The sequence below is a fragment of the Branchiostoma belcheri genome, unplaced genomic scaffold (genome assembly GCF_001625305.1).
Source record: "Branchiostoma belcheri isolate BF01 breed outbred unplaced genomic scaffold, Haploidv18h27 scaffold59, whole genome shotgun sequence".
NCBI lineage: Eukaryota > Metazoa > Chordata > Leptocardii > Amphioxiformes > Branchiostomatidae > Branchiostoma > Branchiostoma belcheri.
In genome coordinates this window covers 1,545,558-1,572,878 of record NW_017804231.1, presented here as the reverse complement: position 1 = coordinate 1,572,878, position 27,321 = coordinate 1,545,558, and the positions used below count along the sequence as shown (strand labels likewise).

Below are 27,321 nucleotides of genomic sequence, written 5' to 3'. Positions count from 1 at the left end.
CCGTATGAAGGGTGTAAGAAAACATTTGGTGCGAAGGCAAAGATGTTAGTACACTATAAAGTGCACACAGATGAACGCAGCTACCAGTGTTCGTATTGCGGTAAGATGTTCCAGAGGACAGATCATCTTAGGGTGCACATGAGGATTCACACGGGAGACACACCGTTCAACTGTACTCTATGCAACTACAGCGGACGGCAGTCCAACTCTCTCAGGTCCCACATGAAAGTCCACCATCCTGAACACTGCAAAAAGAAAAGGTCTGGCGGTAAAAAAGGTGTAAAACCTGGGAAGAAACCAAGGAAGAAAGCAGTGATTGAGGAGGATAGTTTGGCAGACAAAGCCCCAGGACGTGCTAAAAAGACTGCTAGACAATCTCGGTCTCAGAGGGCAAAGTAGAAACTATTTGATTATGAGCAACAGGAACAGATGGTGCAGTGTTCAAGTTGCTAAATCATAATGCAATATGCACATTCATGTATATATGTGAAGTTTTAGTGAGAGTCCCAAGAGCCTGTTTGTTGTTACAAGTTACTGTGCTAGTTGACAAAGTTGATCATATTTTCTCAGGGAGACAATGTCGTCTGATTTTGCAAATAGTCCCCATTTAGGGACAAGTAACTTTTGGATGTGTAATACTTGAACTTTTCATGTTGCTTGTTGGTGGAAGGTGTAAATGGGGAAAACAACTGTTCAGAAGTACATGTATGTATTGCATACAAAGTGTTCTGCAATATACCTTAATATATCTAATGCCAGTACTGCAGGGACCATAACTCTGGCATTCGGGCCATTCCATCTGTTCTAGTTTTTGGTGTAAAGTTCATTAGTTTTGTTATTTTTGGTTTTAAATTCAATAATAACCATGTGAGTAACAGTTCAGGGTGCATTCATTTTGTTATAGGTTCAGCTTTGCTTAGCTAACTGTATGAGAAATACAAGTCTAGGTATTACCTAGACTTTATATGGCTGTGGATTAATGGTATCTCCTAGCAGATATTGGGGGTACTCCATCAATTACTTCCTCGGTAGTGTAGTGATCATTCCTAGTATCCATTATCTTGTTGGCAACTAAGTCCTGAGATTTTGGACTAATAAAAATCACACAGATGGATCCAGTGTTTAGTTTCTTTTAATCTCCACTCACATCATCTGTATATTTGAAGCAATGAATAAGTGTGTAAAGTAAATGTACATATTGTGAAAATGGAAGGAATCAAAGTATTAACAGACAGTCGTGTTACATAGAACAAGTTGCAATTTGCGCAAATATACAGAAACATAATCACATATATGTACAACATCTATAAATAAAGATGCCTAATACTAGCTAACACTAGCTTCCTAATCTTGGCCTGTCCTGTTGGTTAAACCATGGAGGTAGCAAAAAGAGATGGTTAAACCTACACCTAGTAGTAAGACCCAGTGTTCTAGCCAGCATCTGTTTTCCCCTCATTTATCAGAATTTCTCTGGTCATGATTGGTCATCTCTGATATGGAGAAAAAAATGGCATTTTAGGATTGGAAAGATTGCATTGAACTAAGCTTAGTCTACCAGAAAAATATGGCCCTCAAAATACAGGAAACAGCATTTCTAAATTTTCCTGGATTGTCACACCTCCGTCAAACAAAGTTGAGATGATGTAAAAAATTTCTAGCTAGCTAGAACACTGGCCTATAAATTTATACATGGTGTCATAATCATGGAACTAATTACAAATCAAAATTACCTAGTAAGTTATTCACATGAGTGCAAACACCCTATTACATTGCAGTAGACTAAGTCTTATAAACTATAGTTTATACAGTTGTGGTCTTCTTCGCCATCTGTAAGGACCGGAACAGTTGCTTCAGCTGCTTCTCTCTGTCATTGAAACAACCTGCAGGGAAAGGACAGAGAAGCAAAACGTTGAGCAGATGCACATATACTGGTATTCTTTGTATCTTAAAACTTATGCAAATTTCTAACAAAAATTATGTTTCATAGAAGTGAACACTGAATAAGTGTGAGAGACTAAGATTAATGTTACTGCTTTCTATTCAAACTGTGTTCTTAATTTAGAATTTTATCTGTGTAGTAAAGTAAGTACCCCAGTATACTAAAGTAACCTGCGCTTACCTAGATGTGTACTTGTGGTGTAGGTTGCAGTAAATACACATGTACAATGACCTGTACTTACCTAGATGTGTGTTAGTGGTGTATGTTGGAGCAGACATGCAGTCCAGACCACCCTCTTCTAGTGTCACTGGGCCGTCATTCCACATCAAGTCATACCCACCAATCCTCTTCTCCTTCCCTGTCAGTCTGTGGAAAACATACAGGAGAAATACATGTAAACGATTTTAGGAATATCAAGATGAGCATGCCTGTAGAATTCAGAGCAGTTAAAATTCAAATACCTGACTGAAAATTATATAGCCTTGCCACCCGTCAATAAAAACAAGGCGAGGGTCGGCGGGTTTTCACTAGGAAACACATTTCTTTCCTAGGCCTAATGTGGTTGTAGTGTTTCTCACCGTCCCTCCATGTCCACGACATTTAGCGTATCCTCCAGGAGACGACACTTCAGCTCGTAATCCTCCTGGTTACTGGCCGTGAGCGAGGGAGAGGCGTTCGTCTCAATCAGCCACCTGGAAACAAACACAGGAACTTCTTCAGACATTAGCAACATTGTACTTTTCCTTACATGTTGAAACTTAGTACTAATAGTACATTGCACTCTATGTCATTGCGAAGTGGTTACAGTAGTTGGAAAGAATTTCGAAATCCAAAACTGTTTACTGATAGCACCATAATTGTGAATTGAACAGCATAATATTGCAAACCAAACATCAGGTGCAAATTTTTTGGTGAAGTTGCAACACGAAATTAGGGCGAAATATGACTGAAAAACTAGTAGACACAGCAAGAATGAACACATTGTAGTACAAAATCAAATAATCAAGAGACTACAAAAACATCAGTGGAGAAAAGGCTGGTTGATGTGTAAAAAGAACTTGTATGTTACATACGGTTTCAGCTTGTCATCCAGCATGATGTCGTAGCCGTACAGCTCGAAGCAGTGCTTGTCGTTGATCATGATCTTCTGCACACACAGAAGACTGTAGATAAAGATGTCATCCATCTTCTTCAGCATGTCTTCCACCTGAAGACAAAAAAAAAACAATGTTTTTCCACTTCTTAAATTTGTGTATACAGACTCTGTCCTTGGTATTGAACCAATCGTTACATGCCATACCATGTTACTAAAAGTTCTTTTTTTTAACAGACGAGTTCTTAGCTAAAAGTCTTTCCTGTTCTTGAAGTCTAATGAGACTGTTTTTCCACTTCTTGAAGATTTGTGTTTTGTAAAATATATACAGACTCTGTCCTTGGTACTGAACCAATAGTTACATGTTATAATGTGTCACTAAATGTTCTTTTTTTCAAAAAGATGACATTGTGTTCTTAGCTAAAAGTCTTTCGAGTCCTTGAAGTCTAATAAGACCATTTTTTCGCTCTTCTCAAAAGATTTATGTTTTGTTTAACTACAACTGCCATGGTTATACCAAGAGGGTACGGAGTCCTAAAACTAAGTGACATGTGATTGTGAAATGTGAAGGAGCTGTTTTCTTACCGCCTCTATCCCATGTCTTGCTATAAGGTACTGTCTCAGCTGGTTCAGTGACCACTTACAGCCCTGTAGAAAATACGAGGTGTGTATTAACCCCAGACAAAAGAATTAATTGTTAAATATATAGCTTCTAGCAGGCTTCGGAAGCGGCTGCCACCAACTCTTCCCATGCAGCCACTTCTGAAGCCTGGTAGAGGCTAGTTGAATGACTATTTCTTTTTGTTGGAACAAAGTGAAGAAAAAGAAATAAATGAAACTGCTGGCAAGACTTATGCACCTTCTCTGGATCATAGTCAGGTGCAGTCTTCTGAACAGCCACATTGGTCAGATGGATGTCTGAGAGAATGAGTCAAGGACTACAGTTTGCATTTGAATATTTAACATTTCCATCATGAAATAAGGTTACAAATGTGATCATGAAAGTTCATATAATTGCAACATTTATTACACTAAAACAACAAAAAGACTATATTATGCACTGTTTCCCTACATTGTATAATAAGCTCTCTTTTAGGTAAGACAAAAACTAAAGGATACAGGTGTCATCAATGGAGTCCAGGGAGTATCTGGTGTTGGAAAACCGGGCAAACCCTTCTCTGTACAGCCAAGCCTTCAGGGGGATGTACTGCAAGGAAATAGATTAATTGATTGAGATGACAAAAAGGTTTATGCTGGCTACAAGCTGACTAATTTTAGCCCACAAAACAATGTGCTATTGCTGCAGAACTGAAAGTCAAATGTATGGTAAAATATGTTTGAAAAAAGTGTGACTTACAGAAGTGACGAGGACATACACCCTGAGGTCAAACTTCTTGCCCCCGATGAGATACGGGTTCTCGATGTACTTCTGTACGATGTACGTCTCAACTGGCTCCTTGTCATCATTTCTTCTCTCCTCCTGAGACTTATAGCTTTCCTAGAAAGGCAGCAAAATGTCACTTGTTTACATGTATATAGTAGAAAAGGGACCTATGTAATATAACTAACGTTAAACGTTTTATTTTAAAAGCAGACATGGACGTACAGGTCTTTATAAAGTGTGGCAGACATTAGATCTTGGGATTTTACTTTTTGTTAGAAGAAAGGTTTATAATAGGTTCTTTCCAGGTGCACATGTACATCACAGCTCAGTAATCTGAAAAGGCCACTGTCAGTCTTACCTTTTTCCAGTCTGTGATGTCTTTCAGCTTTCTAAAGAGGAATATGCCTTTGCCTTGAGCCTTAGCAATCTGAAAAAAGGATATATTCCAACATTCATTTTGTGATATTGGTATTTGTTATACCATGTACTACTAGTACTAGATGTATGTGAAAGGATATGTGTCTGCGGATTTATTCCAATCATGTAACCTACATCATAATTGTTATATTTTGTCTAAACCTTACCTCTTCTGTCATGATCTCGATGAAAAGCAGCCAGCAGGCCGATTTGTGTATTTTATGAATAAACAAAGGCCCAAACATATAAACAGAAGTATACAGCATAATAATATAAAGACTTACAGGTTTCATGATCCACAGGCTCCCCAGGTTTCTTTTGAACTCTTCAACAAACATGTGGTACTCCGACTGGGGAAAATCAGGAGGAAAGAAACAGACCTTATTAAAAATGGACCATTAGCATGAAAGCTGTGTTGCCACATTCCATGATGAAGAAGGTCAACGGATGTGTGACTGAAAATCTGAGGTGAGCAATGAAGGTAATAACTTCATTATAAAAATAGACCATAAAACAGATAAATCTGACTTAGGACTTCATTAATTAAGAACATGACTACTTGTATACGATGACAGCAAGTGCTATACATTATGCTACTGAGAAATACCTACACAATGCATTATATTGATGGACTCAAAGAAAAAGGGGTAATTCTACTAGAAAATGTACTTACTGGTAGTTCAAATGTTGTAGGGAAGAAATCACATCTTAGAGGGGGTCAAGGAACAGAACACAATTATCATATTTTGTTAAAATCCATTCTTAACAGTCAAGCAGGCTATTAAAACATTTAGTAAAGAGTGAACAACAACACAATGTAATGCAAGTACAGCTCCTGATAAAGGATACTTGGAGGCCTCTAGTTTGCCCTGCTCCCTCTCCACCTGCTTCCGGAACTTCTTCAGATTTTTCACCATCAGATTCTTTCGTGTCAGCTGAGGAAGAAAAAGAACTTTTTAAAACAGTTTTCTTCTTGTCTTACAAGGACTATTGGTAAAACAGAACCCACCATACTTTTTTATTAATTTACGGTCCTGGGTACTTACATGTAATAGAAACAAAAACTGTGAGTTACAGTTAAAGGCAGTTTACCATTTATTTGATTTGAGCAAACAAACAAAGACTCGTGTTAACCTCATAGTGGTTCCTGAAGTGGTTAATACGACAGTGTTCCTCCATGTAGTAGTGATCAAACACTTCTCGCATCCAGCCCACATCACACCAGTAGAAGTCCCACTCCATGTCCCTACAGGGAGGAAAAACAACTTCATGTACCTTTTCAACAACAGAAACAGTAGAAGAAAAGAAGAAATATATCTTGAGCTACAAATATCTAAATAGGGTGGTACAAATGAATAGGGACTCTATATAACTTTGCTTACCCCTGGACCTCCTGCCATCCTCTCCCCTTGAGCACATCCAGGATAGTGTTGGATAGAGCAGTCCTAAACCTCACCACACGGTCTCTGGAATTTATGGTCATGTCATACAATCAGTACAAAATCAAGTCAACATAATACAGGATTCAAAATACATTTTTTCTCAGGCTGCCCACTGGGCAACTTAAGCCAAAAGCTAGGTTGCACATCAATATTTTAGATTGCCATCCACACCAACTGACAGTGTTCATTTTAGAAGGCAAGTCATAGGCCAGGCCCCAGGTGTAATTTAGGTATTGCTCACATGCTGGCCGAGGCGGGACACAGTTTATTTTAGAAGCTGTAGGCCGGGCCGCTGTAAGAATTGAAATCGTTGCTTCATCCATGAAAAAAAATTATAAAATGATAACTAATGCACGCCAGGCAACCTAGCATCTCCAGTAAGTCTTGTACAGACTTGTGTTGTGAGACTGCATAAGTGGGTATTTTGAACCCACTGCTATTCCCCTATTCTAGCAAGTTCCAACCAAGTTTGGAATGTGCTTTATATGTCCCATTACAGAGTGCATGTAACGGTCAGAAGAGGCACTGATTCACAACTTTTGGTCATTACCTTTAAAGCAATGGCAAAAATGCTGCATCTGAATATATGTCTCCATATCTATATTTGTTACCCATGAATATTGTACTATAATTGTATAAAGTATCAGACTATGGCAGCAGGAAATGACTTCATTGTCAGATGTTAACCAGCAGATATAGTGCGATGAAGGAAGTGATTCCCTCATCATGCAATTAAAGTAAGACTAAGAGCAAAAAAAAAAGCTATTAAGACCTCAAGTTGAATATGTCATTTAAACATATATTTTTAAAGGTATCCAATGTAATTTCAGGGTGACAAATCATGTAATGATGTGAGGGCTAGGAAAAAAATGTTTCCTGTATCCTGACCAACCCTAGAAAAAAATACCAACCCTAGCCTTTCTTTTGATGGACCCCTGCAAGGGACATGAATTTTCGAGCTGATGGATTTTTTCTAGCTTCACGATCTGACACAGATCTGAGTGATGAAACATTGTACAATCAGTTTTCCAACAATGACATTGAAAACAAAAGTGTTCTCATGCAAGTTTTGTTAAACTATATCGTTTAAGTTGGATTACTAGAGATCACCAAAGTCTAAAAAAAAAGAGAAGAGAAAATCCCTACCTACCGAGCCCAATTTTTTAGGACTGAAACACAGGAAACACAACATTTTTTTCCTAGGCCTGAGAAGGTGTGACTCAGTGACTCACCCGATTGTCTTCTTCTGTACCGGCCTCCCAAGATAACTCGGCTACGGAAATAGATAACACAATTAGCAGGGCTGTCACACTAAGATTACTCACAACTTAAATACATTCATGTGTGAAAGTGACAGACAGCGAATCAGCTCATCTCCAAGCAGATGTCTGGAGGCAAAATGTTATGATTTACATTTTTCTAGCTGCCTGTTTTTGTTCTACACACTTGATATTTAACATAAATGGCCAAGTACATTGTAAGAAAATGTGACAATTTTACCTCCCAACAACTGTATGAAAGATAACGTTATATCAACTGAATTGCACTGAATTGAAAGTCAATCAATCGTTCGCAAGCATCAGTGTTCAATATATCACATGTTCATGATATGCCCCAGACAGGAGCCTTTCTTGATGCAAGAATATACTTGCACTAGGTATTTCCTTTTCTATATAAATTGCAAGTTGATTATGTTTTGACTTATAAGTAACATGCATATAATTTAGCAACAAAACGATGACAAAACAGGATTGTTTTTTTACTATTGGCAATGACTACAACAATTCTGCATACGTATAGCTTAAACGTGTCTCAAATAGCAGTTGACGTGAACGTGATAACATGAACAGACATTAGTCATCTGCAAAATTGATGAAAAGGGTGGGAGGGGGCGGATTTGTCTCTAGTACCAGACACAAATCTCTTTTCATACCTGTTTCTGAGTCCTTGACATTGTTGGTTGTTTCGATCTCAACCCCTAGACAAATTTAACAGGCTTCTTGTCCTAAATTTAGCCCCACAAGAGAGCAGCGGACGACAAAATATTCAATGTTGACAGTCGTTTTTTTGTGTCACCAACAACTGGCGTCCATATCAACACCCTATTTGATTAGGCTAAGTATGGAGTTTTCTAATTTACTCTAAAAAATTATCATCCTCGTAACTTCACTTTCTATTCTCAAAACTTGAATTCAGAATAGCCTAGTAAGTTGATAATTATCCAGAGTTGTTTTTTGTTCAATAATTAGGTCTATATTCGCTAAAATATTCTGTCACAAATTACTTATTCGGTGTACTGGTATCCGCTTCAAGACCTTCTGACCGGAAATCCTGTCGTGACCCGGAAGTGATCCCTTATGAGGCAGAACCGGCCAGTTTTGTTGAGAAAATCAGCTCGGCGCCACCCAGTCCCGATTCGGGCAAAGAATTTCTTACGTCGTATGCCAGAAACAAGCCTTCATAAGTCGATGTGATCACCCCGTGACTGCCAGGATGCGTGTTTTCCGGCCAGAGCTCGGTTGAACCGCGCAAAAATCGAGTGTTTCCCCGCCTGCTGAGCCGAGCGAAGGCATGACAACGTTCATAACATCGTCCCTTTTTACTTGTCAATCAATCAGCTGGAATCAAATTAATTTTGCGAGATTCTCTCTCAGCGGTGATACTTCCAGGGCAGATTAGCGGGTGATCAGACTGTTGGACGGCGGGTGAGGACGATAGACAGCGGTTCAAAGCGAGCTAGACGCGGCGTCCGGGGACGGGTGACAAGAGGACCGAGTTAGCAGGGGCGTGAAGTGTTAATTGTTTGGTAATTTGGGGGGCGTGGCCGCGGCATTGTGACACACAAACGCGCTGAAGAGGAAAGAAGAACATGGGAAATGGTATGAACAAGGTAAGACAAGTTTCTTTGATATTCCTAAAGGATCTGTCTGTGCCTATATGCCTTCAACCAAAAGCAGTGAAGTGTACGTTCGTGTGTTTATGTTTTGAAGTACGTAATTAAAGGGGTGAAGTCTGCCATCACTGATTACCTTGTTGAATGAGGATGGACAATTAAGTGTTAATGTAGATGTCAGATTGATTGAGTAGCTATATTTCATGCTTGCAGTAGTACACTTATTACTTAATTATTGATGAAGAAATAAATACATGTAGTAAGGAAAAGAATTATATCAGCATCAAACATGTCAATGTTCAATGGCTAGGTGTAACAAGTCGTTCGGTGTAATGTAGCCAGCTGCCACCGTGCCACGTGCCTGCAAAGCTGGTGTGTTACGCCAAAGGGCGGTTATACCGGCTATAAAGATACCTACACAGAATGATTAAGAACCACAATATGTGATTCATAGATATGAAACTTCGTCCAGTATATATTTAGTATTTATATTTAGATATTTATGATTTATATTCTTCATGTCAATACTGACTATTGTGAAGCACACGTATTTTCAGTGATGCATGATCAGTTGTTTTAATGTCACATACAGTAATTCTTAATCAGAGACACAAATTTAATTAACTGAAGTGCAATCAGTTGGTGATTGCAGTTTATCACAGACATTTTTGAATTGCTTTGAATGAGAACTGATAATTTTTAGCCACTGATAATCTATAATGCAGAATCTTCACAGTGTAGGGGGTCAGGTACAGTGGGGTAACTTTTACTATGGTACAAGCTGTGCATTGAGTCCTGAAGACATGACCATATTATTATGTTTTCTCTCTGTTATAGCTTCATTCTGAAGTTGAATTTTAGTTTTTGAGATTTATGAAGGGTCAGAAGGTTCTCCCCAAAAGAAACACCCCTACGCTGTATAGTATATACTGGTATACCAGTGTATACAGGGGTAAATCACAGCATAGGAGGTCCAAATCACAGTGTAGGGGTCCCCTATGCTCAAACAGCCTAGTGAGAACACTGATGCGTAATCCCCATGCAGATAGTCAGTGTCTAGGGGAAACCTGTCCATATATCATCTTTCAAAATATTTATACAAGTATGTGGCAAAGTGCATGACATGGACTTTCAGAGCAGAAGAGCTGATGGGAGAAAGTCCATGCATAACAGAATGCCGGCAATATGACAAAAAATAAGTTACAAAGCAACGTACACATGTACTAGTAAGTGTACTTACCCAGTGGGTATGTGTACAATAAAGGTCTTCCATCATTCATGACTAGCACTGTATTGATAAGTTATTGTGTAAATATTGATGAATATTTGTTGTTTTATCAAGGATCAGTGGGGTATAAGCGATCTGAAACCCTTTCACTTAGGGTCAAATGCCACGGTCCTACTAGGCTAAAGGACATTCAAGCCCAAGCCCAATTATGCATGTTCAAGTTACAGGTTGGGACGACGTTAAGCTTTCAACCCAATAAAATCTTAAAAAGGCATCCAATGAAATTTCAGGGTGGCAGCCAAGTTTTATTTTTCCTTTGTTACAACATCATTTTTGTATTTATAATAAGGAGAAGATGATTAATTTGCCTTCTTTTGTACATCTAGTAATGAGTTCCACAGCATGTATGTAGGTCAGTCAACTCCTTCCAACATCATATTATGTTTGTATTGATCAGAGTACCTGACAGGAAACCCATGGAGCAGTAATAGGGATTGCCTAGTGCCTGTCAGAGATAAATGGTTTAGACAAGCCATTTGTCTTCTAGGGTGACTATGGCTTCTTACTAATCTTAGAAGCTGTAAGCTAAAAAGGCTGCAGTAGTAAAAGTTTTTCATTAACTAGTTCATAATCCTTTTTCATTGGGAGGGGACATTAAAGACATCCAATGCATATTAATTTCATAAAACAAAAATATTATGGATAAGAAAATCTGACATTTACTGCCATTTCTTAGTACATTTTCATCACTATTTCATACTTGGGGAGTTCGAACCATGGTATACAAAAATTATAAAAATGCATCAGGTATCATCATATCATATGTTGAAAAAAAGATCAACTTGTATGGACTGCAAGCTGCAGTAGTGATTTGGTTGACATCAAACTGCACAACCCTTGTACATGTACTAGTATGTAACATTAGTAGGCAGCACACAGTTGATATACATTGTATAGCAACAGTCTGTATGCTTCCATTCAGGGCCTGTATCCCTCTTGCCCTTGTAATATTTGTAAGCACAACAACAAGTCTTGTTTCCGCACATGGTACTTGAAAATGGCTTGACATACTTTCCCTATCAATAGCTAGCATAACTGCCCAAATCTGTTAGTAGTGTTACGGGTTCGCTGGATGAAGTTCTAACCCTGAGGTCGTTTGAACCTGAAATGTACCCATGTACGTCCACGATGACATCATCACTGCCGGAGGCCGCCATTGGTAGTCAGAAGATGGTGCCACTCTGTGAAGGTGACCTTGATAGTAGAAAATAACATCTTCATCCCTTCTACTGTTAGATAACCTCAGGGTAGGTCTAAATGTCAAGGGTAAGGGTATGAGTAAGGGTTTACATGTACATGGACGTCAGCTATTATAAGAGTAGACCAGTTCCTTATTGGTTTATTTACTAAAGGATAAACCTCAAGGGCAGGGTAATGTTTAAATGTAACCACTCATTATACGTACAACGTGCCATGCTCTCTGTTGAATATATTTTTGAAAATGTCAATAAAAAGAAAGGGTTATGAAGAAACAAATGATTTGAAGACAAGGTTTCCTTCATACATGTCAGATGAGGTAACTATTTCAAAACAAATATTCTATCTATACTTAATCCAATCTCTTCGAATGCTATTGTACACGGGAAATTGGACCAATAGAAATGTGCTTCAATCAGCAAGGAAAGTTTACTTAGAAATCCCTCGTTCAATTAGGGCCCTAGCATTAGACAAGCATATCAGTTCCCCTTGAAGCGAGACAGCTCCATTCTCCCCATGAATCAGTAACCAAATTACATTTTCAAATACGAGACAGTCCCCAAATATCTCAGGATTCATTAAGATGGCAAGGTTGTCATAAAACACCTGGAGGAGACCTTGGTTTCATCAGTATCTGTCTCCTATCTGCGTTCTAATTTGGAAAAGTAATCTTGCAGGGGCAGCGTCTCGTAATGAAATTTACGTGATCCAATTTTCTCTTCAGGCGTGGATTTCTAATCCTTACAAGGTTACTTGGAGCAGTCTGGTAATAAAATTAGGTCTGAAATGGATAGTCGAACAATGAATACAGATATTGCATATATTAGTGATGCTACATTAGTATACCATGCAGTGAATTTTAGATATTTCTCCATCCATTGGTAATAATAAGATATACAATCTAATAAATAGCATTTTGGGACTTTGCAGCTTTTTTTATCAAAATTTCAACATGAATATCTAAAACATACAAGCCAGTCAGTTTATAAGTGATTTAAATTTTTGAATAAAGGATTTATTTAAGTTTTGAAATAAAAGATAATAGAAAATGTTAAAATACTGTTCTTTATTTCCTGACATCATAGTACCATAGATTATGAAAAAGGTATGACAACTTTGAAAATTCAGACATTGGTATTTGCTTGAAGCAAATGCCTTCATGTATAGAAAACCTGTTCCCACGACTCTACACCCACACATTTTAACTTCCTGTGGTGAAAACATTCACATCAGACCTTTTACCAAATATTTATTTCACCCCTTCCTTTTCTAGTTCCACCATACATGGCCATGATTCTTGCTCCTAGTTTCAAATGGGTTAGGTCAATGCCCCCCCCCCCACTCCCCATATGTGCACTCACATAAATTACGTCCATGTGGGAAATGTCCAACATTCTACATTTGTACAAGCATGTTTGCAGCACATACAAAGGAAATGTAATCCCCTCAGTACACAGTCAGGCTTTCCTGTCTTAAATCAACCCAGATGACAGGCCAGACAGACTGCACTGCTACTCAAGTAGTGCTCTTGCATGTATCTGTCAGTATTCTGATTTATGTGTTGTCTCCACTTTGTATGTGGAAATATGGACCAAAAGAATAAAAGGCAGTATAATTCTCATTCTTGAAATGCAGCTTTCTTATTCATTTGCTTATGTTCCATACTTTGATTAAATGTTTATCTATGTCTTGTGTAAGGTGTTACAACACCAATTTTAATTAGCGCTATTTAAAAATTATCTGTTGTTATCTATTATTACTACTGCATATTTGATTTATTGCTATATATATGAGAATAAATATGTTAAATGTTGTGGGAAAAACCTGTTATGATAATTTTCTTATTCTTAAAAGCACTGTGCTGAATTATCCAGTGTTTACACTGACTAAATTACAATATATAGCAGTTACCAGTAGTATTTAACCCGTCCTTGGTGCTGAAAAGGATTCAATTGAGATTCTTTAACTATCTAAGACCATAATTTGTCATATCTTTGGTGCCAAAAGCTACTGTGCTGTAGAGGAATCACTTGCTAATAGCCCAGATGCTGTGGATAAATTGCTAATAATACAGAAACAACTGTAACAGTATTATATATAACTCTACTTCACATTTGGAACTGCATGTAACAGAATAACACTATGTTGTAACATTACGTAGTATGTATGTCACAATTGTTTTACGATTGGGACTGCATTGTTAAACAAGTTAGTCAGTAACATCTAGTAGCTCCAGTGCAAAGTGAACCATGTACATATACATGTAACACCTAGCTGTAGTACACAGTAAAGCAGTCATGTTAGCCCTTATGAAGATGACAGACGGTCTTCGAAATGTTGGCTGAAGTATTATTACTACAATGATAAATAATGTTATATGTATGAAATTGCCTTGCTTTGTACAAATTTATAGCAGAGGAAGCCAACTCTACCCGCCCCCACCCCAAAAAATCTCTTCCCAAAACAAGATTAAAACTGCTGAGAACATTATTGGAAAGATGCCATTAGGTACTGCCGTAATCTGCCGGTGATGAATGTGCTGCTACAGACACTCTCATCACACAATCAGAAGATACAAAATCATCTAATCAAGACTGCTAGCCTCCGCGAACTTCAGCCAGACGTGGGGAATGAAAAATGGATGCTCCATTTGGTAGTATGCACTGGAGGGCTTTTCAATCATAACTGCTGATTCATTAAAGGCATCCAGTGCAATTTCAGGATGGCAAAACAAAAATATTCTCAATGCTCAAAAATGAGATATGTCCCTTCATTTTCTGGTACCACTAATTAGTAATACATAAAATCTTTGACAATGACATACATGTATTACTTATGAATTTTAATTGTTTTTTTCTTCATTCAATAGGTCCTTCCTGGACTATACATTGGCAATTTCAGAGGTAGGTACCTCCAGTTTATATTCTAAAATACCACTTATTTTAAGACAAGATCATTATGTAAAACAATGAATGACATTGGGGTGGCCCTAATCAGTTAATGAACGCCTTAGTCCAAGTAAGCTTGGGGAAAAAGCAGATAACTGCACGCTCCATGTCTGTGTCTGTCCATGCTTTTAGTCTGGGTAATGTGTGCTTTGGGAAACTGCCAACCTCAGAATCAGATAGGACACTAGAAGTCCTGCTTACTAAACTCAGCACATTTCTAAATAGCCATGGGTCAATGTAATGTTTTGTATAAGTGGACTTTCTCCATTGAACATCTGAATGTGTTCCATTAAGTTTTCACAATTGATGGATATCAATACATTGTAAATGTATGGAAAAACAGAGGAAAGTACATATCCCACACCCAACCCCCACACATACTTTTAAAGCTGCATTATGGAACATCAGAATGATACAAAAATTGTTTAAAAGCTGGAAACACATCTGGTTACATTCTGGTAGTTTGGGGTGGTACCACAAATTGAGTGCCAACAATAAATGTCAGAAGTATTAGATAATTGCACAATTTATGTTGAAAAGTCCTTCCGAAATTACAATCACATTTTTTTTTCAATCAAAATATATCAATTTTTGGTTCGAAAATGTCACATAATGCCCCTTTATACTATGAGAGAAGCATTTGAAATCAATTTATTTATGATTTAATCCATTCTTCTGTCTCTGTATGCAGATTCCAAAGACCGTGAACAACTGACCACACACGGTATCACACACATTCTGGCCATCCATGACAATGCCAAGAAACTACATGAGGTAAATATTGCTCCAACTTTGAAGTTGAGCAGGTAAAATTGGAGCTGTGTAGGTATTTCTGATGTCTACAATGTACCTGTGCCTAACCTACACTGGAGTGGTCCATGTACTGGGTTTATGTATACATGTAGCTATAGGTGTACATGTATGTGGGTTTATATTTGCTACATTGACTGTAGCCATCAATGAAGTATAAAGGAAATATGGAAGTTATTTCCAAATAGTTTTTAGTACGGTACATACTAGTACTTCTGAATGAGTGGTGCAGGTACTTTCCAATGTTGCCTGCATGTATGTAGAAAAAAGTATTTGGAGCCCTGCCTTGGCTGAGGGCTTTTAAAAGTTAGAACATGACTCAGACGTTTGCATCCATTCATTAACATCATGTCTGTATGAATATTGTATGAAGTGGTCTAGACGTCATTGAGTCTCAAGTCAACATCATGTAATATATGACTGTTTAATGTATCTTACTGTAGTCAAAACACAGTACATACGTCTTTACCAAAAGAAAAGAATTTTCCATCCATTTGGCCTGTCCTGGGCAATTGTTGTATAATTGATTGATGAGGAAATCTGTCTGAAGTACAATGTACAGAATGGTTTACAAGCAATACACATTGTGTACATGTAGAATCAGTTACTAGTAACTGCTACTGTTAAAAAGTCTCAGAGGGTTTGAAATATTATTACTTTTTTTCAGGTGCAGGTAGACATCAGAAATACCTGCATAGCTCCAATTTTACTTGCACTAAACTGACTTTCTAACCCTGCAGTCTGTATAGTCAGCTTCCATATTGCATTATTGTGGTCAAATGTAATTGATACAGAGTTTCATCACTACTAATAGTCTATCAGTGAAGGCAATAAAACATATTTACTGTAATAGAGATTTAGAATGAAATGTGATCAGTTCAGTTGTGTTTGCAATCAGTATCACTGTACTAGTAATTTATATCATAGACATATGTTACTGAATGAACAACAGCTCTTTCAGGTTATTTACAATTACATGTTTGACCTTGGTGCAACACAGAGGTCGTTGTGTATCGATCCGACGTACGACATGCATCTTCTCTTTGCAGGACATGAATTATTTATGTATTCCTGCTTCGGACTCGCCACATCAAAACCTGTAAGTAGTCTTGTAACATGTTTTGGTGTGGGAAAGTAGGGCATATGTCACATAAGGTAGAGCAGTCGATATTCCTGGCTGTGTTGGGTATTGATTATATACACCATCATCGAACTACTGCCAGCAATAGCACTCACTAGATGCAGTGGCTAAATATACAATGTAACACAGCATTGTATTGTGTTGTAAACTTTCATCTACATGTAGTATATGTTGTTTTCAGACTAATATATCAAGATATCTGAAGATTTGTTCTGATGATACATTTAAAAGCAAAGTATAAAATAAAAGTTGTGTGACAATTAGGGGATCACACTTTAGGCACTCCAATATTCAGCATTACATGTATGTGTAGGCAGCAAGTATATGTTAAACAATTTTTATATTATATTTATATCAAAGGAAACTGAGCTCTCTGATTTTACAGTTACAAAGTCTGATGACAAACCTTGATTTTATTTTACAATACATGTATTTCAGAACTCAGCACTTCAGAAAATCCATCAAATTCATTCATGAGTCAAGGTAAGTTTGCAATTTTTGTTTCAAACTCTATGTTTTACAGAGACTGTCACAAATCAGACTATCTTACATGTGTCTATTAAGTACATTTAGCATAGATTGGTGATTTAGAACAGCTTAAGTTGCCTCTTAAATGTAAGAGACTGACACTGTGTCCACTTGTTAGATCATCCCAGAATGTTGTCTGAACCTAATTTTTTACACAGTATTTTATTTCCTCTGCAGGCTTGGTGGTGGTGCCTGTTTGATACACTGGTAAGTTTGCCCTTAATATGTCACATTACTTAAAATTCATTACAGTGTGTAATAGATAACATGGGGTAGTGTTTACGAATTACGTTAAATTCTCAGAGCTGATTATGAACAATTACAAGTTATGGCTAATGTCTGATTACGAATTACAATGCTTTTGGGCCTGATTACGCCTTATGAAAAAGGGCATGCAGGCCCTGTTATTTAACTGAGCGTAATTGTCTGTCTCTCCTTGTTAGTCTGGCGGGCGTGTCCAGAAGCGTAACCGTGGCAGCAGCGTACGTGATGACGGTGACGAACCTCGGCTGGCGGGACACGCTGAAGGCTATACGGCAGGCCCGCGCCGTCGCAAACCCCAACTTCGGCTTCCAGCGACAGCTACAGGAATTTGACGCAATGAGGCTATCCGAGGTGGGCAACATTCACAGTAATGATTCAGAATACATGTATACACTGTACTATTTATATACAGACTATTGCTCTACAATTTCGTGATACCTGTCCGACCTTAGCAAAACCCTCCCGACCCTAGCTGTTGTTTTAGTTGGCTGCCAGCAAGATCTTGAAAGACATAAAGTTTTGGATCTGACATTATAGTGGTGTGTACACAAGTACACTTGGTTGAATCAGAACCGGACGTAATGGTTCGTAGATACTGTTCCCTGTAACCATGCATGTAGATACATGTATGTATATTATACAAAATGAATGTACTTTGCATTCGGGAATGCATCTATGTCTATTGCGGTGACACCTGTGCTGTGAAATGTCAACCAGTCATCAGATTTGCCCTTGCTGATGAAGGTGACAGTCAATCACTCAAACGTCTTGGTTATGTAAAAACGAGACTCAGTCTCTTTATTCTTCAACTGTGTATCCTTACTGCCTGATGTTTCCTCTTTTCCATCCCTTGTGTTTGCTTGTTCCTGGGTCCCAACATGTGATGCCCAACCCACCAGGTAAAGTACCCACAGTACAATGTACACTCAAATCACTCAGTTCTGGAACTTATCTCGAAAACTTTTATCTTTTCACTGCAATTTCCTTTATGATTGCCTGGATATTGCATACATTGTGGAATTATCCAAGACTTTAAATTATTTTGAATCCACAACACAAAACTTTTCTAATCCTTTTTTCTGGATTTTGTAAATATTAATATACAGCCATGTATAACCCATGCAAAAACTGCTATCTCTAACACTCAAACATTGCATAGTTGTGCAAGTGTCACAAAGAAATGGTAAAAAGATTTGATTTGATTTGATTTGATTTGATTTGTCAGGCTGTATGAAATAGAAATAAAGATAATTATAGCACCTTGTTGCTTTGCTGCAAAGCCTCTGTAGGAAGCTTGTTTTGGACGTATTAAGACTATTCATGAGAGATTCCAGAATTTTTTCCAGATTGTTTGTCATGGAATAATCTGTGGTAATAGAACAGGTGAAGGGAAAATATATATGGTTTATTAGCTCCTCCTAGCAGAGTACTTGAGAGGTGCAGCAGCTATAAAAAAAATTAGCGTCCACAGCAAATTACACATTGCTGCAGATTTTATCCTTTAGATTCATCCAAAACATTTGAAATGTTCTACTTCTGTGGGAAAACGTATTTTCCAGAAACATGGTCAGTTCAGCTTGTACATATGTAGTAGCCTGTAATGTAAATTGCCTGCATTGCTGCAAAATTGATTTTTTTAAGAATTAATGTTCAACATACATAAAAATGTATGACATTGAATTCCACTGTCTGGTGCAGAAAGCAGTTAAAAATACAACTTTTATTCATTGATAATTGAAATTCATCAAGTTTCTTTTCATCAACGAAAATTTCTTTAATTTCTCCTGAAATAACCATTAACGAACCAATTGATATATGGTATATACTTCAGAATTGCCCATCATGCTCAGCACAGCCACTAACCATACTGAGCGTTTCATATTTGGGATATGCTGTATTCTGTACTTCCATACATATACCATGATCTTGCCTTTGCAGCAGCAAACTATTTTGTCTGATGCTACAATCACTGTGTGCCAATGTCAACATCCTTCTGGCCATCCCAGTTCACGCCATCGCATTCTGTTAACGGATCCTGATTTGTTCCGTGTTAATTTCTCTCGCCCATTTGATCACTCCTCTTATCCGATGAATCTTTAACCACTGACGATCTATCCCATCTTGCACATACAGCTTAGAAAATGGCTGCGCCAAAAGTACCCCCACTCACCCTTCTCTGAAGATGAAGAAGCAGTGAAAGAGCTATTGTAATTAGCAAGTTTTTATTGAACTTTTTTGAGTGTTCTATATGTGTGTTGGGGAGAGAGAGAGTCTGATTTTGCTTTTGATGATAATTGCTGTTTTTTGGCCATTGTCCATTTTTAGGTCTTAGACCACTCTCCTGTGCTTGTTTCTCCCCTTTCTCTTTCTCTCTCTCTCTCTCTCTCTCTCTCTCTCTCGCTCGTACAAAGCCGAATCTGTACCAGCTGTTATTTGTGCACCTGTCAACCATCCTTATCATTTGCACTATCGTTTGGAACCGCCAGTGAAAAAAATTGTTTGGCATGTAATTTTTTTCTTAATTTTCACATCACCTGAGATACAGAGTGACAATGTTTGTGAAGAAAGATACACAGTCTAACACTTTAATTCTAATTTTAACCATGGAGGTAGAAAAAAGAGACCTCCATGTTTTAACAAAATCTCAGGTAGACAGCTCTTCAGTTTTAGCGCAGATAAAAAAGCTGCCCCAAAATATTTTTTTTTTGTATTTTGTCTGTCAAGAACCTTTTTCCATAAACGTGTGCAAGACCTGTTTGAAAATAGATGTAGACGCAAACTTACATGTACAATTTCATTTATGATATGTTCATGTTTTCTATCTTGTGTACGATTCATGTTTTCTTTTTGTATAGCTGTTTCGTGTTTTTTTTTTATTCGTCTAAAATAGCCAGCACTGTGATATTGCATTTAAAAGGCCTAAGTGAGCGTAGGAAAGCACAGTTACTAAGGCTGGTGTTTGCACGATATGTTTCATGATCCAAATTCCAGTCAAATTTGGTACCGCCTGAGTTCCTGTAGAAGAGGATGTCACACAGCCAATGTCAGACCCCGAATATTTTCACACAGATATCACAGTTAGGACAACAGCTGGTGCCCCAAATACACGTAATATATATATACACAACATGTATGTCTCTGTCTGTGGCACTAAACTTGCTGCCAGTTTTGGTTTTTAAAAGGATCCCAGACATTCCCAGTGACCTAACAGTCTGTACCCCACTGTTCCCTTCCTTTGCCGTAGTGTGGGAAACAGAACATATTACGTTCTGATAGCAACATCTGACTTGTGGGAAGTTCAAAGAGACTAATCAGTAAAAAGATGGCCCATTTCCCAATTTTCTTTTTTGAAGCACTTATGGATAGTTGCAAGAGGTTGCAAACCTTCATACCTTCTTGCATTGCTATTATGTTAGTAATATTTACTGCGGCCTCTCTTTTATGTATGCCTCCTTGTATATTTGTGCAACATTTTTGCATGCGTGGGAAATGACTTATAGCCTGGCTGTCCAATGCCTACATTTCAAGCCAAGTTTCACCTAGTGCATCTGGCCGTATCATGATCATATTGGACCACCAGCATGTTCAATGCACACATTTGTACTGTACATCTGATCATATACATACGTATATGATCAGATTGCCCTGTTTATGCAGAAGTTTGATGAATAACTTAACATGTATCAGTGACAAGAAGCTGTGTACCTTAGCTTGCCTATTCATATTTCTACTTTGCGTATTCATAGTTTGCCTATATTCACAGTTACTGTATATGTATATGGGATGTGTACAACTTTGTGATTACATGGATGCATGTCTTACAGTATAGTCACTCTGACTGCCCGGTGCACATACGTATGGCTGAGGTTGATGCTGCATTTTCATATGGCTGCTCATCACATATACATGTACAAGATCATATTGCACTGCCACCATACATGTCCATGGGTTATGCTTTCATTCTCTTTTTATAGGTTTTATAATACATACTCTGAGACAGCTGTATCAGTGCATGGCACATTGCAACACTTCTGCAGTGCAGTCTAGTACCATGCAAGCTTATAAAATTTAAGAGCAATATGATTCAAGGTCCTGACGGTCCAGTAGCCCTGGCTTTGCAATGGCAAACAAGCAAAGTCAAGGCACTTTCATGGCAAACTTGATTGGAGGAGGGCATCAAGCTTAAGGCTAGTGAAAAATGACATGTTAAGGACTGTGTGGCCCATTGGTGTCCGACTCATAATGTGACCCACCATATAGATCATTCTTAATGCTACAGTGCGAATTTGATTGTGCTGTATGAATTTTAATTGGATGTAATGACGAGAAAATTAAGTTTTTCTTGTTTCATGGGCTCAGTGACTGTACCGGTTTGTTGTGTTTGATGCAGCCAACCTTTTTTTCACTTCATTTTCGTTTTTTTCTCAAAGACATTGTTGTACACTCAGAGAATCATTTATAACAGACATCAGGAGACAGATCTGGCAAAGAACTTCTTAGGCACTGCTGCTCAAAATACAGTACAAAGTTTTATTGACAGAGATACATTGTACACTCTCCCTACCACACTGACAGCAGTTTAAGTTACAACAAGCTGTATGGTTTTGGTTAGTACGTCTTTGTGTCATTTTGTATGGCTCAGTATTGTGTCGTGTCTCATAGAAAAGTGTGGTTTATGTCGTTCTTGTTTGTCTCTTAACCACTTTTTTTCTTTTGTCACTCTCCTAAGAGACCTGAGCTTGATTGTGAAACCACCTGAAACGTCAAGCGCAAAAGACAGTCCCAGACCAAAGCACAGCCCCACGTTGGCAAAGAACGCAAAGGCGAAGGACAGCCCCAGTCAGAGGCAGCGCTTCACGGGAGGTGCTGTGGACAGTCCTCGTCAGAAGCGCAGTGCGACAGTTTCAGGCAGCATAGGAGAACAGAGGAGTCCACTGGCAAAAAGAACAAGCGTAGGAAGTCCGTCGAGAAAGCAAAGTCCTACACCCTGCACTGTCAAAGCAGCTACACCAGCGAAGGATACCACAACTTTCCTGAGCGGAAAGGACGAAACAAGGGCTCTACATACGGCAGTGACTCGCACTGGCCATGGGGACTCTCAAAGGGTAAAACAAAACAGACAGTTGAAGGACGTCTGCACAGCGAGTAGTGGAACAGGGCACAGCAGGGTGCCGTCAGACCTTGGCAGTCCCAGAAAAAAGCGCAGTGCAACTTTTTCAGGTTCAGTAGGCGAGACCCGGACTCTTCAAAATCGCAGAGATATTCATACTTCTAAAACGAAAGGCAGTTCTGGACCAAAATCCAACGAGAGTCCAAAGAGGGTGCACGTAAAACCCGGCACGTCCAGGACTACAGATAACATAGGGGCAGCCTGTAGTACACAACAGAGAAGTTCTCCGAAACCGAAATACGACAAGGCCGCTGCAGAAAGCCCTGAGAAAAGGCAATGCTTTATCATGAGGATGATTACCGGGTCCAGAAAAGACAGTGCCGACAGCCTGGAGGGAGACTTACTGGTTGAGGTTGAAGCGCTAACGTCACAGGCCAACCCCTCGTGTTTTCAGAGGTTTCGGACCAGCCTGGGATGTTCAGCTGCGTCGGCACCAGAAGACACGCGAGATGGGGCAAAGCCTTTTGAGCAGACTAGCGAAAACAGAACAGAAGAACGTAGGAGGACAGATGAGCTTCAGGGTGACTGATTTCTTTACTCCAGTTTCATAAGTTGTCTATGGATGCTGAAAAGGCATTTCTGTGAATTTGTACTATAAAATGCTTCATCCTCCAAAGTATCTATGAATCAAAAGCATTGTACAATCTTGTATGCTGAGTGCTGTACAAGGTCAATGTACAGAATGTTGTGGCATGCCGTTGCCTGCTTCTACACAAATAAAGACGGACCGACACCGTAGAGTTTAACCATCCAAATGTGAAGTCCATTTCAAAGTAGGTTTCATAATTGAGCCTTGACACTTGGATGGTTAAAAGTAGTCAATTCTGTATGGACTGTTCAACTGTACAGTGTGCCATGGTCTTCACAATCATACATTTAGTAATACCCTCTTGATATGATGTACAAAGTTTTACATGTCTAGTGGTACAGTATTTGCCAGATCTGTCCCTGATTTAGGAAATGTTGCCAGCTTGAGCAGTGACACAAGTTGTGGAATGATTGCAATGTAAAAGCATGCATTGGTTGGATGAAAGTTATTTCTTGCAGCCAAAATGTGCCTTTCATGTGTGCAGCCTCTAGCTATATGGGCCATTTCAATGCAGAGAAGACATTGATACATGTATTTATAAAAAAAAACAGCTTATCAATTTGACCTTAATTTGCATCCCTGTGCAGTATGAATGTTTACAATTAACCACAAAGTTTTGTCCCCCGAATGAAATTAAACTGAACAAATTTATCTGTTGGAAATTGTTACATGAGAAGCATGTTGACATTTTCAGGGAAGGAATCTTGTTCTAAGACCAGCAACTACAAGTAGGGGATAGTTTCATTTGAAGAATGTAACGTTGGGCAGTTTCGCTGCCTGTGAATGACCATGATAAAATTGATTTGACTTGTGAAGTGCCTATGAGTTGCAGCACTGATCTAATGACAAACAACAATGCATTGACACTTACAGAGCATGGTAGAATTACTTAATAAGAAACTAGATTAATGAAATAATAGACTCTCTATTGCCTAATTGCACTGTATGACAAGTGCCCATGTTGTATGCACTCCATGTAAGTCACTTTAGGCCACACCAATTTAAACAATAGGTTCTCAGATTTGTCCACTTCATTTTTTTCTGATTTCCCTGTGCACTTCAGTGGGTCCGGACCTTTTGGCCTAGTGGTTAGTGCATTGTGTTCACCGCAGGTTTGATGCCCGGTGTCCTGGGAGCCAGGGTAGACTACCACTGGCCCTTGTGTCATATCATGATATCATATCAGGATACCTAGGCCTGCTTTATTGTTCACTCTGTTTGTATTTTTTCTTAAAAAGAAACGAGAACCAACAAATTAAATTGGTGTGGCCTTATCCAACTAGAAGAGTGGTCCAGATGAGGGCATACAGGAGACTAACTCTGAGTAAAGAGACTCTTTTTACACAACCAAGTGTTTTATTCAGCCGATGTTCGGTGACCGTCTGTCATCTTCCTCAGGGCAATTCTGACTGGTTCACATTGCATTGCAGCACAGGTGTCGCTGCTATAGATGCATTCCCAGATGTACAATATTGACCACAGTTTTGTATACATCCATCTCCTTCCCTGTAAACACTCATATGTGTAGATTTGTAAATATTGTACATTTGGGAGTGCATCTACATAGCAGTAACACCTGCGCTGCAATGCAATGTCAACCAGTCAGAATTGCCCTGAGGAAGGTGACAGACGGTCACCGAAACGTCAGCTGAATAAAAGACTTGGTTGTGTAGAAAGAGTTTCTTTTCTCAGTGACTTTCCAACCTGGTGAAACTATTCAGGGAGGAAGACTAACTCTGTGTCCTTCTGCAGGAGAGGGCGTGGCTGAAGCAGAATTACCCAGACTCCCCCTTTGAGGCTGACGCAGCAGCGATCGGACAGTTGCTGCAGACTTACGTGGAGGCCCACGTGAAGAACCCGTACTGCGAGGACGACCTCTACCCCTTCCCACACAACGCCTACAGTTTAAAGGCAAACCTGAAGACGAGAAAAAGAGGAGGACAAAAGAAAAGAGCAAGAAGACCCTGGACCATCCTGACAAAACATCCAAACAGCAACTACGAGTGTTAAATGTCAACTTTTCTGTGAATAAAGGGGTAACCTGGAAATCTATGTATGTCTCAAAAACAGAGCTACACCTGTATGTCTAACACTTTTTGAAGGCTGTTTCAAGATATACTGTGGTTTTGGTACTGGAAACATTGTTAAAGATGAAAATGTACAATCATGTATTCTATATAATTATGATTTTGTCTTCCAGTCTTTAGACAAGTAACGGAGGCGACAGTTACTTGATATGTGCCTGATCTACTAGTAACTTCTTCACTCTACCTAGCTTCCATATAATGGCAGTTGACAGTTGTTTCTTCTAAATTCATCAAATCAAAATTGCAGAATTGTCTTGAATGAAGATTGTTCCAAGACACTCAGTCTTCAAATACCCAGGCTACCTCATTATTCACAGAAATGAACAGTTTTCACACCGTCATCCTTTGTACAACCTGCTATACTATATGGGAATGGCAATTATAGTGCACTGTCATCACTGAGTCGATAGGATGATTGTTGTGACTGCAGGACAAGAGCAGTAGCCTTGACGCCGAGATCTTTGAAACAACGCACAACATGTCTCAGGGTGAATGTCTTTATGAAGCTAGAAGACTATGAATATACATACCTTATTACAGGTACAGGTATTTCTACCAAGGTTAATTTCAGATTGATGGGCAGAATGTTGATGAAGACACTTTGAAAGGAAATTTTGTGTTAGAAACTGAAATTGGTGCTCCTGGAATGTTCTGAATTAGCTCTTTTTTTTTGGAAATTGGAGGATGGACAGCATCTGAACAGAAAATCATTACAGTAACTTTTTTGAGTAAGTTAAAGATTTTCATCACAGGTTATTGGATGAATAAACCTTTACTAATACCATGTCAAAAATTTGCAAAAAAAATTACAGATAAAAGAATGTAATATTTTATATTGTACAGTACATGAGTCTGACCTTTCACTAACAAGAAAAGTCTACAACCCTTTTTGTCTACAGGAAACGACTGAATGAACAGAGATGGACATTTATGTACAATTACAGAATTTTGAATATATTTGCATTGAAATCTACAGATTTCCACATATTTGTGACATTGTCCTCAAGAATAGTGTGCCTTTCTTCTGCAATATTTTGTAGTCAGGATTCAGTGCTGCTGAAAATCACAAAAATGCAAAAAAAAAACAGCAACTGATTAACGTCACAAGTTCCCAAGTCTCACAGTCGGGGCTACTGCTGTATGTGCTGTTTCAAAACTTCTAAGACTTGTTGAAAAGGAAAATGTCATAGTACATCTTAACCATTGAGGTAGAATATCAAGTAGTAGGGGTGAAAGTTAATCAAACGTTTAGTGACTTACATGTACATAAGAAGAGCTACATTTGTTAGGTATGGAGGCATCTAATGCAATTTTACAGTAGCAAAACTGGATTCTCAGTCAATTTTCTGTTGAATCAATTTTCTGTACACTATCCAGAAGATCTGTGAGGCAAAAATGTGATGTCGCTGACGAAAAACAGTTGCTTGTTTCATGTTGTAGGCTAGTGGCTCTAGTTATTAATTTGCGACACCAGATAATAAAGGAACTACCTTGTTTTGGGGCTATTTCCAACACTTCAAGTATAAAATGATGACGAAAATGTGCTACAAAATCAGACAGATTTCTTCATCAGAAATATTTTTGGTTTTGCCCCTCTGAAATTGCATTGGATGCCTTTAAGGGGATATTTTTCATTGCATTTTGCAATAACTCAGGTCCTGCTTACAAGTCAGCTTAGTGAGAGCCTGTCCTGTGTTGTATTTAACCAGAATAACTAACACCTTTCAGCAGGGACTTGTTCAATTTGATCGATTTATCACAAGCAATAGATGTTTTCTAACAAACTTTAGGCCACACCAATTAAATTTGTTGGTTCTCGGATTCGCCTCTTCTTTTTTTTCTGATTTGCAAAAAAAAAAAAGATTCTGGTTCTGAATCAACTCAAAAATACTCATATTTTGCCCCCAACAGTTGAGGAAATTCCTTTTCTTCCTAGTTGTTACAGTTTTTTCCATCTATCAATGCAGTGGTTTGATTAAAAGTTCAACATTTATACTTTAAATTTTAACCCAGCCTTTTTTGTTGACTTCATGGCTCATATTGTAGCATTTGGGGCTATAATAGGATGCCTAGACCTGTTTTTTTTTTCGCCCTGTCGCTTCATATTTTTTCTGAAAAAATCCGAGAACCA

The 27,321-nt window shown here is 38.5% G+C and overlaps 2 protein-coding genes across 3 annotated transcripts in view; one reads left to right on the top strand and one right to left on the bottom strand.

The window, feature by feature from the left end:
• Positions 1 to 8,397, bottom strand: part of LOC109482092 (probable tubulin polyglutamylase TTLL9) — an 8,769-nt gene extending 372 nt beyond the window's left edge. The window contains exons 1-16 of one of the 2 annotated variants that reach the window (XM_019784752.1): positions 8,209 to 8,397; positions 7,508 to 7,548; positions 6,216 to 6,299; positions 5,968 to 6,079; positions 5,683 to 5,768; positions 5,507 to 5,540; positions 5,118 to 5,183; positions 4,775 to 4,843; positions 4,390 to 4,530; positions 4,152 to 4,239; positions 3,892 to 3,950; positions 3,618 to 3,680; positions 3,013 to 3,146; positions 2,518 to 2,631; positions 2,181 to 2,305; positions 1,117 to 1,880 (exon numbers count right to left, since the gene is read on the bottom strand). In XM_019784752.1, the coding sequence (XP_019640311.1) occupies positions 1,801 to 1,880; positions 2,181 to 2,305; positions 2,518 to 2,631; positions 3,013 to 3,146; positions 3,618 to 3,680; positions 3,892 to 3,950; positions 4,152 to 4,239; positions 4,390 to 4,530; positions 4,775 to 4,843; positions 5,118 to 5,183; positions 5,507 to 5,540; positions 5,683 to 5,768; positions 5,968 to 6,079; positions 6,216 to 6,299; positions 7,508 to 7,548; positions 8,209 to 8,229 (1,317 nt within the window). In that variant the 5' untranslated portion in view covers positions 8,230 to 8,397 and the 3' untranslated portion in view covers positions 1,117 to 1,800. Of the gene's footprint in view, positions 1 to 1,116; positions 1,881 to 2,180; positions 2,306 to 2,517; positions 2,632 to 3,012; positions 3,147 to 3,617; positions 3,681 to 3,891; positions 3,951 to 4,151; positions 4,240 to 4,389; positions 4,531 to 4,774; positions 4,844 to 5,117; positions 5,184 to 5,506; positions 5,541 to 5,682; positions 5,769 to 5,967; positions 6,080 to 6,215; positions 6,300 to 7,507; positions 7,549 to 8,208 lie in introns of those variants that run through there. The other variant, XM_019784753.1, reaches the window with a different exon arrangement.
• Positions 8,398 to 8,585: 188 nt separating this feature from the next.
• On the top strand, positions 8,586 to 25,048 carry LOC109482090. Its single transcript, XM_019784750.1, has 10 exons — positions 8,586 to 9,165; positions 14,523 to 14,556; positions 15,293 to 15,375; positions 16,461 to 16,510; positions 16,991 to 17,035; positions 17,258 to 17,287; positions 17,524 to 17,695; positions 19,478 to 19,551; positions 22,074 to 23,035; positions 24,856 to 25,048. Exons 1-10 carry the CDS (start codon positions 9,145 to 9,147, stop codon positions 24,897 to 24,899), a joined length of 1,515 nt encoding a protein of 504 aa, XP_019640309.1. The 5' UTR covers positions 8,586 to 9,144; the 3' UTR covers positions 24,900 to 25,048.
• Positions 25,049 to 27,321: the final 2,273 nt, after the last annotated feature.